Consider the following 18,798-nt stretch of genomic DNA (forward strand, 5'->3'; position numbering starts at 1 on the left):
CTGTTCTGTGAATCCTATGAATTTAAGCAGGTATATAATATTGTACATTTATACTTGTTGTATTGTCTATCTTCTGATACAAATTGATTGCTTTTTGTGTCCTCAAACTACTCGGACTTATTTTTCCAGTCTAGATTAAGATGTTCCTAAAAGTCAGCTAGGGATGTTCTTTACTTAGTGACTGCTAAACAGAAGGCTAAATGAAAAGGCAGCAGGTAATGCACCATATCCACTGCTGCCTTCTTTAGTTAGAAAAAACTCTAGGTAGCTAAGTATAAAGACCTGCTTTGTAATTTTGTGGGTCTTGTAGCAGGATGAGCTTTTTCCTCACTTCCAGATGGTACAATGATGTTGAAGAAAACTGAAGTAAAATGTGCCTACAGTTCCTGCTTTAGATGTGGTGGAGATCTGACCATAATTCTATGGCCTATTTGCCAGTACTTAGCATTGTTGGGCTTTTTAATCTCCTCCCACAGAGGCGAGCAAACTTGTCATGTCATATGTTGCTGCTGTATGTGGAAAAGGTGCAGAGGTCAATCAAGTAAAAGAACAACTTTTGCAGTCAAATCCAGTTCTTGAAGGTAAGACTCTTCTAGAACATGGGTAAGTGTATTGCTTCTGTGTGCATCAGCTTTCCTACTGAGCTGAGTTGGAAAACTCTTGTCTATTGCTTCATTGTTACTTGGCATCCCAACTCATAGGAGATCACCGAATCATTTTGATTGGAGAGACCTTTAAGGTCATTAAGTCCAACTGTTAACCCAGCACTGCCAGGTCACCACTAAACCATGTCCCTCAGCACCACATCTATAGGACTTTTAAATCGCTCCAGGCATGGTGACTCCACCACTGCTCTGGGCAGCCTGGTCCATGACCCTTTGGGGAAGGAAACTTCCTAATATCCAGATGCTTTCTGAGAAGACAGATACAAAATTTTAATCAATTAGGGAGATTTTCTTGTGAAGAAAATTGTCTCCCTCTTGAAGAGAGAGCTTGGGAAGTTAGGTTATGTTTCCCAGCCTCCTCCCCCAGCTCTCCAAGGGCATACCCTTTCATAACACTGCCCTGATGATGCTTGGCTGTATCAAAAGACTTAACTTCAGTCCAGTCACTCTGATTCATTTCCTTCCAGATTATATTATTGTAGTCTCTAGTAAACAAACAAGCTCTGTAAAGCATTATTTTTCTTTTAGAAAAAAAAAGAAGAGTGAAGAAATAGATCTTAGAAAAAGCAGAGCTAATTCACGTGCATCCCTGTTGTTCCCTGAGACTTATTGTTCCCTGGGCCTGCTGACTCTGTTGGCCTCTCCTCCTGACAACTGCCTTTCCAGCTTTAGCATGAAAAACTTTAATTTTTTTAATTAGTTGTTTTATTTTGAAGATGTTGGCTGCCAGAAGCTTCCATTTTTTCCTGGAGATAGGATATATGATCCTCTAAGCTTGCAGTTTTGTCCCATTGTCTAGTAATTGCCTTCAGAAGTGCCTTGGTTAGCGTTGGCTTATTTAGTTCTTTTGTGTTGATTCCCTGGCTCAGCCTTTCCCACAGTTCTGGAAGCTGTTGTGGGGTTGAGAGAAATTCTCATGAGGGCTGTACAATAGTTTTGCTCTGTGGCCAAATGATGCACAGTGTTTGTGAGACTGTTGAGTGTCAACATTCTATTTATTCCCCAGCTATCTCTGTATGATGATCTGCAGTCTATAAGGAGCACTCTACAAGTGGGAACTGTGGGGGGAAAAAAACTAATAAAAGAGGAAAGAATGTCTAAAGGGCAGGTGCCAAGGGGATGGGAGCACTCTCTCCCAGTGACAGGAGAAGGGACAATGGCACAAACTGGGATGCAGGAGGCTCCACCTAAACACAAGGAAAAACTCCTCTGAGGGTGCCAGAGCCTTGGAACAGGTAGCCCAGAGAGGCTGTGGAGTCTCCTTCTTTGGAGAGATTCCAAACCCACCTGGACATTGCAATCCTGAGCAACCTGCTGTGGGTGACCCTGCTTTAGCAGGAGCTTGGATCTCATGGCCCCACCATGATGAGATCCTCTGAATGCAAAATTGAGCTGAGAGCAGGGGTGAACTGGATGGTCATTAAAAATTGTAAGGAAAGGACAGAATGTTCATCAAGAAGAACGTGGCCAGCAGGTCTAGTAAGGTTCTTCTGCCCCTCTACTCTGACCTGGTGAGGCCTTATCTGGAGTACTGGTGCCAATTCTGGACTCCCCCATTAAAGGACAGGGAACTGCTAGAGAGGGTACAGCAAAGCACTACAAATATGATCAGGGGCTAGACCATCTCTCTTAGGAAGAAAGGCTGAGGGACTTGGGGCTTTATAGCCTAGAGAAGACTGAAAGGGAATCTTATCAATACTTACAAATACTTAAAGGGTGGGTGTCAGAAGGATGGGGCCAGTCTGTTTTCAGTGGTGCCCAAAGACAGGATGAGCTAACAGCTGCAAAGTTGAACACAGGAAGTTCAGTCTAAACATGATTAGGAACTTCTTTGCTTTGAGGGTGGTGGAGCACTGGAGCAGACTGCACAGAGAGGTGGTGGAATTTCCATCTCTCATTCCAGACTCACCTGGACACCACCCTGTGCAACATGCTCTGGCAGAGGGGTTGGACTAGGTCATCTCCAGATATGGATGCCTCACAACCCCTCTCATTCTGTGACTTGGTGTAATGTTAAAATTGCGGAATAGCAAAAAAGCTGTAGGCCTTTCATTCGTCATCAGGCATGTTCCATTTAAAGCTAAGTGGGAGGGTTTCAATTTTCCATTGGTTTGGATTCACAGAAAGTAGCTGTGTTGCTTTTATCACTGTTCTGGAAAGCAGATTTCAGATGTAGGCACAAACAGTATGGGAAGTACAGAGAGCTTTCTTGTCAAAGTTGGATTGTTCCCCAGGGATGGCTACATGTGTCGGATTTCTCACTGATTTCTCAATCTTTGTTTTAATGCAAGATGAATGGAGCAGGTCCAGAGGAGAGCCACAAAAATGGTCATGTGGCTGAAGCTACAAGGACAGGCTTAGGAAGCTGGAGAAGAGAATGCTCTGGAAAGACCTAGTGGTAGCCTTGCAGTACCTGAAGGGGGCCTGCAAGAAGGCTGCAGAGGAACTGTTTACAAAGGCCTGCAGTGATAAGACAAGGGCCAATGGTTTGAAATTAAAGAGCAGATTTAAATTGGGTTCTAGGAATAAGTCCTTTCCCATGAGGGTGGTGGGACACTGCAACAGGTTGCCCAGGGACGGAGTTGATGGGAGGTCTGATCCCTGGACATATTCAAGGCGAGGCTCAAAAAAACTCTGGGCAACCTGATCTAGTTGAGGATGTCCCTGCTGATTGCAGGAGGGTTTGGACCAGATGACCTTTGGAGGTCCCTTTCAATCCAAACCATTCTATGATTCTATGAATAGAGTAGGCTTACATAACACTTCCTTATCATTTTAAGGTATTTAAGGTATTATTTGTTTGTCTTGGTGCTTTGGGCATTGCCTGTTTAGCTTTGGTAGGCTAAACAAGGCTGCTGAAGGAGTCTGACTTCTTTCTGTAGACAGAAATTAAGCATTTGTGGTTAGTTAGGGATTTTGTTTGTTTTAATTATGCAGCTCTGTTTCAGTTGAGCTGCAGTGCAAGAAAATCACCTCAGTGTTACATATGCATAATTTATCTTCTGTGATTTCTTTATTTTTGTAACTGCAGTTGCTACCGTAAATTAACTTTCTGAAACAATGAACTCGTCTCATGCTTTATAATGGAACATCTGTGCTTGGCTCCCTGCAGTTCTAAATGACTCCACTGTTCAACACTGTGTTTAAGAAAGTGCAGCTCAGATCTGGTTGTTGAAAAGATGTTTTATTGCAGGGCATAAAGATTTTCAAAACAATTCTTTCACTTACCCTTGGCCTTTAGGAGCAACAAACTTTTTATTTTGGCTTCAGTTCTTTGATCAAGAATAAGTCTACTAGTGCACATTTGTGGAAGCCTAAAAGCATGTATTTATTTCTGTCCAAAAAAACATTGACTTTGCTTGATCTTTGAAAATATATAGGCTATCTAAATAAATGCTGGGATAAATAAAGTCTGCTGTTGGAGCAGGAGTGCTGTGCTTTCTAACAGAGTGGCTGCTCCCCTTTGACTTGGTGTGCTTTGACAATGTGTGACGTTTAGAGCTTGGATTATCATCCACTCTGAATTCCTGTGCTGCCTTGTGTTATAAGATGGTGACTGCCCATCTTAATGTAGCCCTGGCAAGACCTTTCTTGGAGAGCTTTCATTGCCAGAAAACTTGAGCTGAAGAAATGAAACCCAAACTATTCAAAACGCTGATTTAGGTCAAGGTGAAGAGAGTCTGTTAAGCTTTGCTGTAAATCAGACTTACTTCAACTGATTAATACTCAGCTTAAGCTAGGATACATATGTTGGAATGGCATAAATAAATCAAAGCATGGATTAAACTGTCCCCTGCAAACAGTTTTTAAGTGTTGTTCTGTAATTTCCTCAGCTCTGGCCTCCTTTTACCATCTTAAGTCCTGGGAACCTAGAGATTCAGTTCTTTCTGAACTTTCTGGGAACTGAAGAGAAAGAAGTGTTTCCTCTGTTTGAAGTTATTTTAAATTTGATGATTCAAACCACCATGGATATGTGCTCAATCCAGGTGCAGTTTTGTCTAAAAATAATTTTCCCTTGCCTGTTTTTCCTTCCACCTTTTTAAACAAACTGTTGAGGCAAAACTTCTTTGAACTTCCAAAGGTGTTTTCTGATCATGTCTGCCCTGCTCAGGCTATGTCCAATGACTGGCACCCAAGTCATGAACAGGGCGTTGTTTCCTGTTCTGGCAGGGGGGTTAGACTAAATGATCTTTCGAGGTCATTTCCAGCCCCTAACCTTATGTGATTCTATAATTCTTTAATATTAATTAAATAAATTCATTGATGTTTTGGCACTGAAATATTTTTATTTTTGACAAATTTGATCTCCTTATTTGGTTTTCCTCTTTCTGCAGCTTTTGGAAATGCCAAAACTGTAAGGAATGACAACTCCTCTAGATTTGTAAGTATTTTCCTTCAAGAGTGAATCTGGGTTTCTTTTAGGGGAATGTGTTGTGTTGTTGCCTGTTTCTGCCTTTCTTTGTATCACTCATCAAGGCACCTTTAAGAGAATGGACAGCTTGGAGAGAGAACTTTCTTGTAGCTATTTGAGAGCTGTGATGTTTGGAGATGGTATCAGACAAGGATTGTTAAGCTTGGAAAAGACCTCTAAGGTTGTCAACTCCAACGTCAATCCAACACTACCACAGCCATTAAGCCACGTTTTGAAGTGTCATATCTACATCTTTCTTTTAACATCTCTGCAGATGGTGACTCCACCACTTCCCTGGGCAGCTTGTTCAATCCTTTTGTAGATGTTTTTCCTTCCCCAATATGTTAGCCGTGTGTGATTAGCAGTCATGCCTGTTTCTTAAAGAGGTTCCACCTCCTCCTCAGAAACCTTGCTGGTCTCTGATGTAGGCATAGAGTTCTACTGGAAATCAAAGGGGAGGCTAAAAATTAAAAAAACGGGTGGGGGGGGGGGTTGCGGGGAGAGGATGTGACAGTCTGTGACTGGATGGAAACGTAATTACAGCACAGCTGGATTGTTTAATTTTCTGGCACTGGTGGCTTTAATGTCAGCAACCATGTGCCTGGCAACTGGGCTGCTTTAGCAAGTCACTCTTTCTATGTGATCTGCATTTCCATCCATATGTATACATTTAAGAGCTGGGGTTTTTTTTGTTTAAATTGCTACTTCAGTTTCTCATTTTTCTTTCCATGATGTTTCCAACTCTGTTTACAACTTTAGTTTTTGATATAAACATTGGCAATGTTACTTCTTTTGCTTATGTTCTTTATAATCAACTGGTTGAATTTGAGCCAAAGGGAAAAAATGTTGATGCTGGAGTTGGAAGGATATTCAAAAGTGAGAGGACTCCTTGTTCTCATCATAGTTACTCCTGCTAATATCAGAAGAGTGAATGCAACTTTGTGATTTGTTCACTTGTGGAAGAGCAATGTTGTGAGCTGTGAAGCAGAAAGCAGAAGAAAAATCAATACACTGGAAAATTGATGTGTTGCAAGTAAAATCAGATGCATAAAAGCCTGGGATACTGGGACACTGGAAAGCAGTGGGAGACCTGTCTCCCCTTCCCTTCTGATTCCCGAGGGTCAATAATCATAGAATCCCAGCATGGTGTGAGGTAGAAGGGATGTCTGGGGATCATCTAATCCAAACTCCCTGCTAAAGCAGGGTCAACTAGAGTAGGCTGCTCCCTAATTCAAGAGACAGATACCTGCTGGAGAGAGTACAACAGAGAGCTAGGAGGATGATTAGTGGACTTGAATATCTCTCATATGAAGAAAGACAGAGAGAGCAGGGGCTATTTAGTCTGGAGAAAAGAAGGCTGAGAGGGGACTTTATCAATGTCTATCAATGTCTGAGAGATTGGTGCCCTGATGAAGGTACCAGGTTCTTTTTGTGGTGGCCAGTGACAGGACAAGGAATAATGAGTACAAGCTGGAACACAGGAGGTTCCACCTCAACACAAGGAGACACTTCTTTACTGTGAGGGTGCTGGAGCCCTAGAACAGGCTGACCAGAGAGGCTGTGAAGTCTCCTCCACTTTCAAAACCTGCCTGGATGCAGATATGACCTGCCCTAGGTGGTCTTGCTTTAGCAGTGGGGTTGGACTCCATGATGTCTAGAGGTCTCTTTCAACCCCTAACATTCTGTAATTCTGTGCATCCAGGCAGGTTTTAAATCTCTCCAGAAAAGGAGACTCCACAACCTCTTCGGGCAGCCTGCTCCAGGGCTGCAGCACCCTCATCTCAAAGAAGTTTTCCCTTGTGTTTAGGTGGAACTTCTAGAATACAAACCAGGTGTTTTTGTTTGTGCATATTGCACTTTGTCCTGTTGCTGAGCACCACTAAAAATAGTCTGGTCCCATCCTCTGGACCCCCATCCTTTAGCTCTTGATCAGCATTGAGAAGACCTCCTCTTAGGCTGCTGTTCTCCAGGCTAAACAGCCCTAGATCATCAGCCTCTCCTCATCAGATTGATCACAGAATTAAACAGGTTGGAAAAGACCTTCAAGATCATTGAGTCCAACCTACCACCTAACCCTTCTAATTAACTAAACCATGGCACTAAGTGCCTCATCCAGCCTCCTTTAAAAGATCTCTGGGAATGGTGACTCCACCACTTCCCCGGGCAGCCCATTCCAATGCCAATGACTCTTTCTGTGAAGAACTTCTTCCTAACATCCAGCCTAAACCTGTTCTGGTGTAGCTTGGAACTGTGTCCTCTTATTCTGTTGCTGGGTGACTGGGAGAAGAGACCAACCCCCACCTGGCTACAACCTCCTTTCAGGTAGTTGTAGAGAGCAATAAGGTCTCCCCTGAGCCTCCTCTCTGGGGCTATTCTTCCAGATGGCTATGAATGCTCCGTCTGCCACTGTCATTGCCCCTGTTTGTGAAGAGATCAAAAAATCTTCATCACAAAGTCAGGGCCAAACATTGAGGCACTGTAGACAATTGTTGTTGTTGTTGTTATAGTAAAGGTAGAAAACCTGCAGCTGTTAGAGATGTCATACTAGAGAAAGGAGGAGGAGATGGCAAAGAGGCGAAAAGGTGCTATGTGCAAACAGAAGTCTTTCCAGGAAGAAGTGCAACCAATTGCTACTTTGCCTTTCAAGTCCTTGCTTATAAACACAAAGCTAAAAATACTTTTTTGATACATCCAGATGGCCCAGTCCTTGGGAAATGAAAATGTAATTATCTGGTTTCATTCTTTATCTCAGAAACTTGAATCTGCTCAGAACAAGACAGCACAAGTACTGTCCTGTGTAGCTTGCAAGGAGGAGAATAAAGTTTGAATAGAGTTAAACTAGTCTTGACAAAACACACAGTAAATCAGAAAATATCTTTGAGGGAGTTAAGGTAAAGTGCTTGGGGTTCATGTCCTGTAATTAGAAAGGAAAGAGGAAACTCTTCCTAAATGCAGCAAATATGGAATTATAAACACAAGGCTTCTCTTTTCACTAATTTGTTTTTGTCTTCAGTTAATTAAGCACCAGGGGCTGGTGAGATAATTTCTGTGCATGGCTTGTGGAATTTGGTTGAGTTACTACTAGTGGGTTTTACCTTTCTAAACTTCCTTGCCAGAGGGAGCTGTGCCTTTTCTACTCACGACAGCTCTCTCTGTCTTGTCACTGCTGAATGTGGCTCTTACTCCATTAAATATTTGTCACATAAATTACAATGATACAAAGACCACAATGATCTTCCATGATGTGGAGAAGTCAAACAGAAGTCAAGGGAAATGCACTGCGCTGGGACAGCTCAGAATGAAATCCCTTCTACAGTGACAGTGTTAATTGTTGCCTCTGGTCTCCTGGGTTAGGAGGGAAAGAGTTCAGAAGGGGGAATCCATCACTTTTACAAGGCAGGCACATGCTCGGGGACAGACACTCCATGATTGTTGGCAGTTATCCTTGCCAGCCAAGTCCTTCAAGCCAAACTGAGCAGCTATCCTTGAGCTCTCTCGAGTCATGCTCCAAGAAGATTTTGCACTGAGAAAAAAAGTCCCTGTGGAAGATAATTTCTTCCTCCATTCTCCTGCTAATAAGCATGGTAATGCCTACATGGTCACAAGTGTTGTTTGTTGTTCTTCTGGGAGTTTCTGTAACGTACATTTTCTTCTCACATCTATGAAGATGATACGGGACTAGAACATCTCTCTTATGAAGAAAGCCTGAGGGACTTCTGGGGTTTTTTAGCCTAGAGATGATAAGACTGGGGGGTGGTGGTTGTGGCTGTGAAAATGGATTATGGATAAGGGGTTAATGATCAAGTGAAAGCTTAGAAACTTTGAATCATTGTTCTGTTGTCCAGAATTTGGTGGAGTTTACAGAGGGCTACCAGATTGCACTTTTGGACTGTGAAAATGACCAGCTTTTATAAAACAGAACTTAGATTTTCAAATTATGTTTCTTTCCCAGGGAAAATACATGGATATTGAGTTTGATTTTAAGGGTGACCCACTCGGAGGAGTTATAAGCAACTGTGAGTATTGCTCTCAGTCTTAGCATATTAACAATTTCAAAAGTTTGGTTCCAAAAGGAGCTTGTTAAATTACTGGAAAGATCAGCTGCCTCTGTCTAATTGAATCTCTCTGTGACACTAAACTGTGCTTTGTAGTTTGTTGTTTTGATGCTGAACAGGTGCTGAAAACAGACTTTAAGAAGTAACCATGAATAATGAATGTCCTGTATTGTTTCACGGCACTGAGTAATGGGGGGGGGGCTCGTATATTGTGTCTAAAGCTGACAGCAGATGGATGGGGATATCTGAGACTCTCTTTATACTTCAATCCCTGGGATTTGTTGTGTTACTTGATTTGATGAGTCACGTCTTTGTGGTAGATGTTGTCTGAGAGGTGCTGTTTAGTAATTCCTATGAGTGACACAGTGTGTGCTGGAGATCACCAGGAGGTGGGTAGGTTTATTTGGAATCAGAAGCTTCTATATTAATTTTAATGCACCTCACGGTGTAGCAAAAGGCTTGTGTGAAAGAGGATAAAGAACTGGTGAGTTCAGAGAGTCAGAGGTTGCCACAGAGGCTGTTGGGTGAGGTGAGGATGCTGCTGCAAAATATAGAGCCATTTAGAAACTTTAACCCGCTCTCTGTTGGGAAGAGGAAGGCTGGGAACTCAGAGCCAGCCCGGGATCCACTGACCTGCTCTCCTTTTGAGAGTTTAAATGCAGGTTTTAGAAGAAATTGGTCTTCTGTGCTATATAAAGCTCTGTTTGTTTGGTTTTCTTTTTTTGACAAAGGGATGGAGGAGGGCAGTGAGTGGCCATACTAGGTGGCACTGACCCAGCTTTCACCTCTCCTCCCACTCAGCCAAAGTCATTGCTGTTTCTAATGACTTTTGACTCCATGGCCATTTTACTGGGGATGATCCTGTCTACTTCACAAGTGAGCTGTGCTCTTTACATGGAATAGAAACATTTTTAAATGTTGTAAAGGATTTTGTGCATAAATAGAGGGCCTGATGTTTTGTTGTTTTGGGGTTTTTTATATGGCAAACACTTTTTTACTACATCACCTTTTGGAACCGTGCCTGAAAGCATGATTTTTGTGACAGAGTAGATCTTGCAACTCAAAGCAGTCACTATTTAAGTGTTTATGGCCATCTATTAACTTTGACAAAATTAGACAATTAACAAAATTAGAAGTCAAACATACTCAGTGTATTCATCAGTCGTTCCAACCCACCATGGCCCAGGGGGTTGGAACTAGATGGTCTTTAAGGTCCCTTCCAACCCAAGCCATTCTGTGAATCTGCAAATGTGAACAAAAAGGTTCTAGCAGAGATGTTTTGTTTCTGTTTCACATTCAAAATGGACACATGCGAAAGGAACCCTCCTGTGTAGATTGGACATTCAATAGTTTCTCTTTGAAAGTACTGTGCTGAGTCACCAAATTAAAATATTGTGTCATATCAGGAGGCCATCCAAAGAGTTACTCTGTAGTTTAGCTGCCTTATAAGTCTTTGCATGTTGTAATTAGGACATTACAAGTAATTATGATAATGTGATGACATCTGTAATCAAGGGCAGGCATATATTTAGGTCTTCCTAAAAGAGGTCTATTTTAGGCTTTCTCTTAAAGCCTGAAATAATAGCAAGAAGATGAGTTTGTTGAAAAACTCAACATGAGCTGGCAGTGGTTGCTGGCAGCCCAGAAGGCAGCTGTGTGCTGGGCTGCTTCAAAAGCAGGACAGGGAGACGATTCTGCCCCCCTACTCTGCTCTTATGAGACCTCACTTGGAGTACTGTGTCCAGTTTTGCAGCCTCCAGCATAAGAGGGACATGGAGCTGCTGGAGTGAATCACACACACAGAATCAGACAGAGGAAGGCCACAGAGATGATCAGAGGGATTGGAGAACCTCTGCCTGAGGACAGGCTGAGAGAGTTGGGGCTGTTTAGCCTGGAGAAGAAAGCACTCCCAGGAGATCTCATAGAGGTCTTCCAGGATCTGAAGGGAGCCCACAAGTAAGCCAGGAAGGGACGTTTTACAAGGGATTGTAGTGATAGGATTAGAGGGAATGGATTGAAGCTTGAGGAGGGCAGACTTAGACTGGAGATTAGGAAGAAGTTCTTTCCAGTGAGGGTGGTGAGACACTGGAACAGGTTTTCCCAGGGAGGTGGTGGATGCCCCCCTCCCTGAAGGTGTTTAAGGCTAGGCTGGATGAGGCCTTGAGCAACTTGGTCTACTGGAAGCTGTTCCTCCTATGTCAGGGGGAGTTGAACTAGATGATCTTTATGGTCCCTTCCAACCTAAACCATTTATGTATCTGTGATTGAACCTATGAATTTATAAGTAAAGACTTTGTGTGTCAGCTCTGTTGTGGAAAAGGTGTTGCTTGTTGAATTATGGAACACTCCACATTTGACAGGGTAACATACAGGTAAATACTGAGTTCCTGTTAGTATAAATCACCTTTGATGTAAAATAGGCAAAATTTGATAGTCCATCATTCTCTTTAAAAGATAATTTGAAGTCTGTTCAGTTCTAAAGCATGTTTATAGTCCTGCCTTAGCTCTTTTTCATACATTCGTTCCTACTGCGGTGCAACAGAAATGTTTCTGTTCTGAGGTATCAACAATTTGGAGATATCAAGAGTGTAAAAACACTTTTACCCTACTTATAATTTACTCTGGTGTTAGTCATGTTTAGGATTTGTCTTCCTCATTCATCAAGCAGAAAGTCAAGTAGTCCTGAAGTTTTCTGTCCTTAAAAGGGAAGTTTGTTAGTTTGTTCATAGATTCTTTGCCTTCTGACCATCTGTTGGGTTGGTGTTAATATGATGTGAAGATGATACCACAATATTTTGATTGAGCCTTAGTAGTAACATCCGATGAGCCAATTTGCCAACATCCATGAAGTTAGTGGGCTTTGCTGGATCACAGCCTGTGGCACTAAGCTACATTGCGTCCTGGCAGCTGCTGGAAGCATAAGTGGTGAACATCTAATTTATTTTTGTGGCAAAAAGGGTAAAAGAAGATAAGATACTTTTATCAGACTTACAGATAAGCAGAGATCCATTAGGCTGAAATCCATTAGGCTGAAAGGTCGTCTTTGGAATGGTTTGATTTGCCCTACTCTGTTCTGAAGCTATGAAAGGCTACTCAATCTGCCTGTGCCCCACCATGTAGCAGCTGATGCCTGCATGCCCTTCCCTTGGGCCATTCTCCTGATACATTTCAATGAGCTCTTGCTTCTTTATGACTGAGGTTAACTTCTAAGTGAACCTTTGGGTTCTGGAGCTAGAGGATAGAATTATCATGACAATGCCTACTGCCTGTTTGTTGTGTGATTGCTGTTAGTAAGCTCCTTTGTTAAAGGAAATACCACACAGATTTTACAGCTAGGGATTGTGGCTTGTTGATTTGGATCTTTAATCTTAACTCTTCCCAGCATCTCCCTCCTCCGTGTTCCTGTTGCCACCATGTAGGCAATTGCCTTGCCTAAATTAGGAAGTGGTTAAAAAAACCCAAACAACAAACGAACACTAAAGATTTTGATGAGTTAATTTTTAAACATCAGTTAGCACTCAAGTAATGGGGATTTAACACTACACATATTGCCCAGGTGCTTTTTTGGTTGATATGATAATGGACCTTTCCATTCAAGAAGATATTAAAAACCTTGAGGGGAGTAGTAGGAAATTGGTGGGAACGTTCCTGAGAAAACACTGCTTTTTAATCAGTGGCTTTTTAGGATGACAGCTGAAGAATCAAGGTCTGAAGACAGAAAACAGAATTGAATGTGGCATGACTACAGAGACAAGCCTCCAGGTCTAGAAAATGTTCTGTAGCTTTGCTTGAGCAGCTCAGAAAGGCCCTTTGGTCATGGTCAGCTGAAGAGACTAGGATCACAGTCACAGAATTCTCAGAGTTGGAAGGGACCTCAAGGATCATCTAGGTCCAACCACCTTGCCATGGGCAGGGACACTTTCTACTAGATCAGATTGCACAGAGCCACATCCAGCTTGGCCTTAAAAACTTCCAAGGATGGGACTTCTACCATCTCTTTGGGCAACTTGTTCCAGTGCCTCACCACCTTTGTGGTGAGGAACTTCTTCCTAATGTCTAATCTAAATCTACCCTCCTCTAGCTTAGATCCATTCCCCATGGTGGTGTCACTACCTGACACTCTAAAAAGCCCCTCCCCAGCTTTCCTGTAGCCCCCTTCGGGTACTGGAAAGCCACAATAAGGGCTCCTCAGAGCCTTCTCTTCTCCAAACTGAACAACCTCAACTCTCTCAGTCTGTCCTCACAGGAGAGGAGCTCCAGCCCTCTGATTATCCTCCCGGTCCTCCTCTGGGCACATTCAATCATATCCATATTAATTTTTTTTTTTTTTTTAATTCTTGGGTTATTCAGAATGTACCATGCAAGTGGCAATTCTGGGGGGTGGTACATTTAAAGAATCACATTTTTTTTTTCTTCATGGATCAAGTAACCAAAAAGAAATCCTTTACATTTATACATCAGAGTTTGCAGAAGCATTCAGCATCAAATTATTTTATTCTTCTCCCACATTCAGTTCAGCTGAATGGTTTAGCAGGATGCTTATGCAAACTTCTTGCACTTAAAGCAGTCTTATCTAGGAATAACAAATATCTTCAGACCCGAAGGAATGTTGATGGAGTTTGACTACCCTGAATCCATGGACAGTCAAACAATGTGATTTAAGAAGTGTTTCCAGGATGGACCAGTTGCTCTGACGCAACAAGTTAAGTGCTTCAGCTCAAGCAGAAACATTGTTAGCTTTCAGCCCTTCAGAAAAGGACTGGGGTGTGCTGGTGGACATGAGACAACAATGCAATAGAGACTTGCATCTCAGAAGCTCAGTTACATCCTGCACTCCATCAAAAGTGGCATGGCTAGGAGATTGAGAGAGGTGATTTTGCTGGTCTGCTCTGGTGAGACCTCACCTGGAGTCCAACTCTACAGCCCCCAACACGAGAGACAAGGACCTGCTGGAGTGGGTCCAGAGGAGAGCCACAAAGGTGATCAGGGGGCTGGAGCACCTGCCCTAAGAAGACAGGCTGAAAAAAATTGGGCTGTTCAGCCTGGACAAGAGAATGTTCTAGGGAGACCTTAGAGCTGTATTTTGGTATGTGAAGGGGACCAACATGAAGGCTGGGGAAGGACTGTTTAGAAGGGCTTGGAGTGATAGGATGAGGGCCAATGATTTGAAACTGGAGCAAGACAGATTTAGGTTGGACATCAGGATGAAGTTCTTTACAATGAGAGTGGTGAAATACAGGATGCCCAGGGATGTGGTTGAGGCCCTGTCTTGGAGACATTGAAGGTCAACCTTGATGTGGCCCTGAGCAAGCTGACCTAGTTGGTACTGTCCCTGCTGGCTGCAGGGGAGTTGGACAAGATGACCTTTGAGGATGCCTTCCAAGCTGATGCATTCTGTGACTGACAATGCAGAAAGAGCAGCTAATCCACACACACTCTAGTTCTGGGTTCCCTCTATGCAATCTATGTAGGCTCTATAATGAAATGTATCACGTACAGGACTTGGGGGTTTTTGCTTGTGTGGGTTTTCATATAGAGAAGCACCATTTGTCCACACATGGCACTGTAAAGAGAATTGCTGAGTGGTTGTGTGCTGAAATCTGATGTGCATCTTTGCCTCTCCTCTTCCAACTCTTTGATTGCCAGGATTTGTGATTGTGTGAGGGTTAACACAAAAGTTGTCCCTTGTGTGGTGGTTGCTTTAAGGAAAATATATTTGGTTGAGTTATTAAAATGCTAATTAGGGCAAACAAAGAGAAGAAGCTTGCTTAAGAGTAGCACAGATGGTTGCTTTTTAGGATGGTCTTTTCTACTGGTCTGATTTCAGTCTGCCTGTGAACAGAAAGAAAACAAAACAAAGCAAAAGAACAAAGAATGGATGCAGCTTTAAAAAGGATTGGTAGCAGCTGCTTTCCAAAGGTAAATGCCTGGGTTTCTGTCAGTAACTGCTTTCTGGGGCCTCTTTCCTCCCTTATGAAGGCAGACAGAATATGGAATGTTGAAGCTTTGGAAAGCTGGATGTTAATTAGTTAATCTTACTGCTTCTCAAAAACACATAAATAAGATAAACTAGTGAAAAACCTGAGACAGTTACCCTCCTAACATACCTAATTTGACAGACGTTCAAGAAACCGTCAAATGTGCTGAAGGCATGCATGGCATTAGAAGGCTTACAGACAACACTTCACCAAGATACAGAGCTGGGCTTTTATGGCAGCATCTGAGTCAATTTAAATGTAGAATGTTTTGAAACCCCAAAGAAGACAAACCACATTGCTTCACTCTCCTTTGAAAATACAGCTGTTACCTGAAGTGTGTGTAGCTGTGGGAGCTGTGGGGCTTTTTTTCTGGCACGGGCACAGGTTGGGGACAACTTAGTCCCAGTCAGAGGGAACTGTGGAACTCCTGGGGTGCACTGGGTAACTCCTTTGCTATGTGCTGGGAATGAAGCTCTGAATGTCTTGATCTTTGTGTCACTGAATGTATGCAGCTTTTGAGAAAATCTAGAGTGGGAACTGAGGCTGCTGTCTGGAACAATGATGTGGAGCTCTCCTATGCCCATGAGAAAAGAGGGAAAAACCTTTATTATTAGAAAAACAGTCAGTGGCACCAAGCCCTCTCCAAAGGTTCTCTTATCCCATCCCTTTCTTCCTCACCCCACGTGCTGGGGACCACAGTGCAGACCGGGCTAAACAACATTTGTGTTGTCACCCTCAGGGTAAATATGTAGAGTCTGAAGTGTTTGCATTGTGTTCCAAGTTAGTCCACTTCTGCTGCCTGCCTAGATTCCAGCCCTTACTGGTAAGGGACAATGAGTGGAATCTGAGGCACAGGAAGTTTCATTTAAACCTGAGGAGGAGTTTCCTGTGAGGGTGACAGAATGCTAGAAGACCCTCCTGGATGTGTTCCTGTATGATCTGGTATAGGTGATCCTGCTCTGGCAGGGGGGTTGGACTGGATGAGCTTTCTAAGTCCCTTCCAGCCCCTGACATTCCATGATTCTGTTCTATGATTCTATGAAGACTTAGAGGCATGCCTGTCATTGATGGTGGTGGCCAAGGCAGTCTGTCAGTGCAGTGATGCTCTTCAAAGTTCTGCTATTCCATTTCACTTCAGGTGTCTTATGATGGAGCTTCTGCCAGTCCCATAGGGAATTATTTTATAGTCTCATGTACTTGAGGATCACAGATTGCTACATGATTATTCAGTTCAAATTATTCTTTATTTTCCTTCCCTCATTCTTTTATCTGTCTCAGCTTGTTAACATTTCTGCCCTTTTCAGACCTTAAAATCATCCTCACCATGGTTGGTTTTGTGGTTGTCTTCTGTGCACATTGCTTCTTTTCAGGTCGTTTAGAAGTGTACTGGGCTTATAGATGGCACAAATAACTTAGTTGAGAAGTATGTACTTGGTGTGACATCCTGTGATAAGGTTTGTGCCCACCACTTAACATCTAATTTGCAGCAATGCTGTAAGCTAGTAAAGTAGAAAATGATGGAAGATTATATGCATATGGAAGGGTTTTGCTCCACAAGCTTTACCTAACCTGTGAGTTTTTGGGTTTTGTAGATCTGCTGGAGAAGTCTCGTGTTGTTAAGCAGCCAAGAGGTGAAAGGAACTTTCACATTTTCTATCAGATACTGTCTGGTGCATCAGAAGACTTCCTCTGTAAGTGTTGCTCTTGTGCCGTTATTGGTTATGAGTTGTCTTGCTCGTTAACGTGCTGTTCCGTGCATGCCATTTTCTTGTGGGAAATGTGATACTGACCCAGTTTTCATATTATCAGTGGTAGTAGCAATGCTAATACCTGGCATAAATGCATGGATTGGTATTATCCCAGCATAAGAAGGACATCAAACTGCTTGAGCAGGCCTAGAGGAGGCCACAAAAATGATCAGAGGGCTGGAGCATTTCCCCTATGGGGACAGGCTGAGAGAATTGGGGCTGTTAGGCCTGGAGAAGAGAAAGCTTTGGGGAGACCTTAGAGCAGCCTTACAGTACCAGAAGGGGGCCTAGGAGAAAGCCAGGGAGGGACTTTTTACAAATGCGTGTAGTGGTAGGATGAGAGGGAATGAATTGAAGCTTGAGGAGGGTGGATTGAGACTGGAGATAAGGCAGAAATTATTTACAGTGAAGGTAGCGAGACACTGGAACAGGTTGTCCAGGGAGGATGGTTGTGGATGCCACCTCCTTGGCAGTGTCCAAGGCTAGGCTGGATGAGGCCTTGAGCAACCTGGTCTAGAGGGAGGTGTCCCTGGACATGGCAGTGGGATTTGAACTAGATGATCTTGAAGATCACTTCCAACCCAAACCATTCAATGAATCCATGAATTATTTCACAGTATTTCACAGTATCACCAAGGTTGGAAGAGACCTCACAGATCATCAAGTCCAACCCTTTACCACAGTGCCCAAGGCTAGACCATGGCACCAAGTGCCACATCCAACCTTGCCTTGAACTGCCCCAGGGATGACGACTCCACCACCTCCCCAGGCAGCCCATTCCAGTGCCCAATGACTCTCTCAGTGAAGAATTTTCTCCTCACCTCGAGCCGAAATTTCCCCTGGCGCAGCCTGAGGCTGTGTCCTCTTGTTCTGCCAGAATTGGCTTTGCAAAGAGGCAAGCCTCTTCTTATTGAAAAGGTTTGGAATTAAAATCCTGCTAATACTGACAATTCTTTACAATACTGCTTCTGAGATGTAAGAGCTAACAACAACAACAGCGCTGTTGTTAGTGATCTTTTGCTTTGGTTTATAGGCAAACTGAAACTGGAGCGGGACTTCAGCAGATACAACTACCTGGGCCTGGATTCTGCCAAAGTGAATGGAGTGGATGATGCTGCAAACTTCAGAACAGTCAGGGTAAGAAAGTAATGGGGTTGGGAGCAAGCCCCAAAGGGAACTACTGGACGGAGCTCAATGGAGGGCTTTGAGGAGGTTAAGGAACTGGAGCATCTCTCTTATGAGGAAAGACAGAGAGATCTGGGGCTATTTAGTCAGCAGAAGAGAAGACTGAGAGGAGACCCTGTCCATGTCTTCATATATCTGCAGGGTGACTGTCAGGAGGCTGCAGCCAGTCTCTTTTCAGTGATATGCAGTGACAGAATGAGGGGCAATAGACACAAGCTCAATCACAAGTAATTCTCTGTCAGCATGAGAAAAATGTTTTGCTGTGAGGGTGTTGGAGCCCTGGAGCAGACTGCCCAGAAAGGTTGTGGAGATATTGCAAACCCACTTAAACACATTCCTGTGTGACCTGCCCCATTTGGCTCTGCTTTGCAATGATCTCTGAAGGTCTCTTCCAACCCCTAGCATTCTATGATTCTATGACTAGAAAATACAAAGAACCAAATTTCTAGAGTATTCTAGCAGGAATACAAAAAAAGAAAAAGAAGGAAGGGAAAAAAGAAACCCAGAATCCTTGATCAGGTCAAGGAAGTTGCATAATTGATTGTGATGGCAATGACTGAGCTTCATGAAGGAGTTAATGCTGACCAAGCTGAAAGACAGACAGAGGTGGAATGGTTAGCAAGATCACAGAATGTCAGGGGCTTGAAGTGACCTTGAAATCTCATCCAGTCCAACCCCCCTGCCAGATCAGGATCACCTATACCAAATCACTCAGGAACACATCCAGGCAGGTTTTGAATATCTCCAGTGAGGGAG

General features: G+C 43.2%; 1 protein-coding gene across 1 annotated transcript in view; it reads left to right on the forward strand.

Moving 5' to 3' along the window:
- Positions 1 to 18,798, forward strand: part of MYO1B (myosin IB) — a 135,568-nt gene that overhangs the window by 69,924 nt on the left and 46,846 nt on the right. The window contains 5 exon segments of the mRNA XM_064158273.1: positions 477 to 581; positions 5,000 to 5,046; positions 9,029 to 9,092; positions 16,702 to 16,800; positions 17,891 to 17,994. Of these exon segments, the coding sequence (XP_064014343.1) occupies positions 477 to 581; positions 5,000 to 5,046; positions 9,029 to 9,092; positions 16,702 to 16,800; positions 17,891 to 17,994 (419 nt within the window).

This window comes from Pogoniulus pusillus, chromosome 2, assembly GCF_015220805.1.
Source record: "Pogoniulus pusillus isolate bPogPus1 chromosome 2, bPogPus1.pri, whole genome shotgun sequence".
Taxonomy (NCBI): Eukaryota; Metazoa; Chordata; class Aves; order Piciformes; family Lybiidae; genus Pogoniulus; species Pogoniulus pusillus.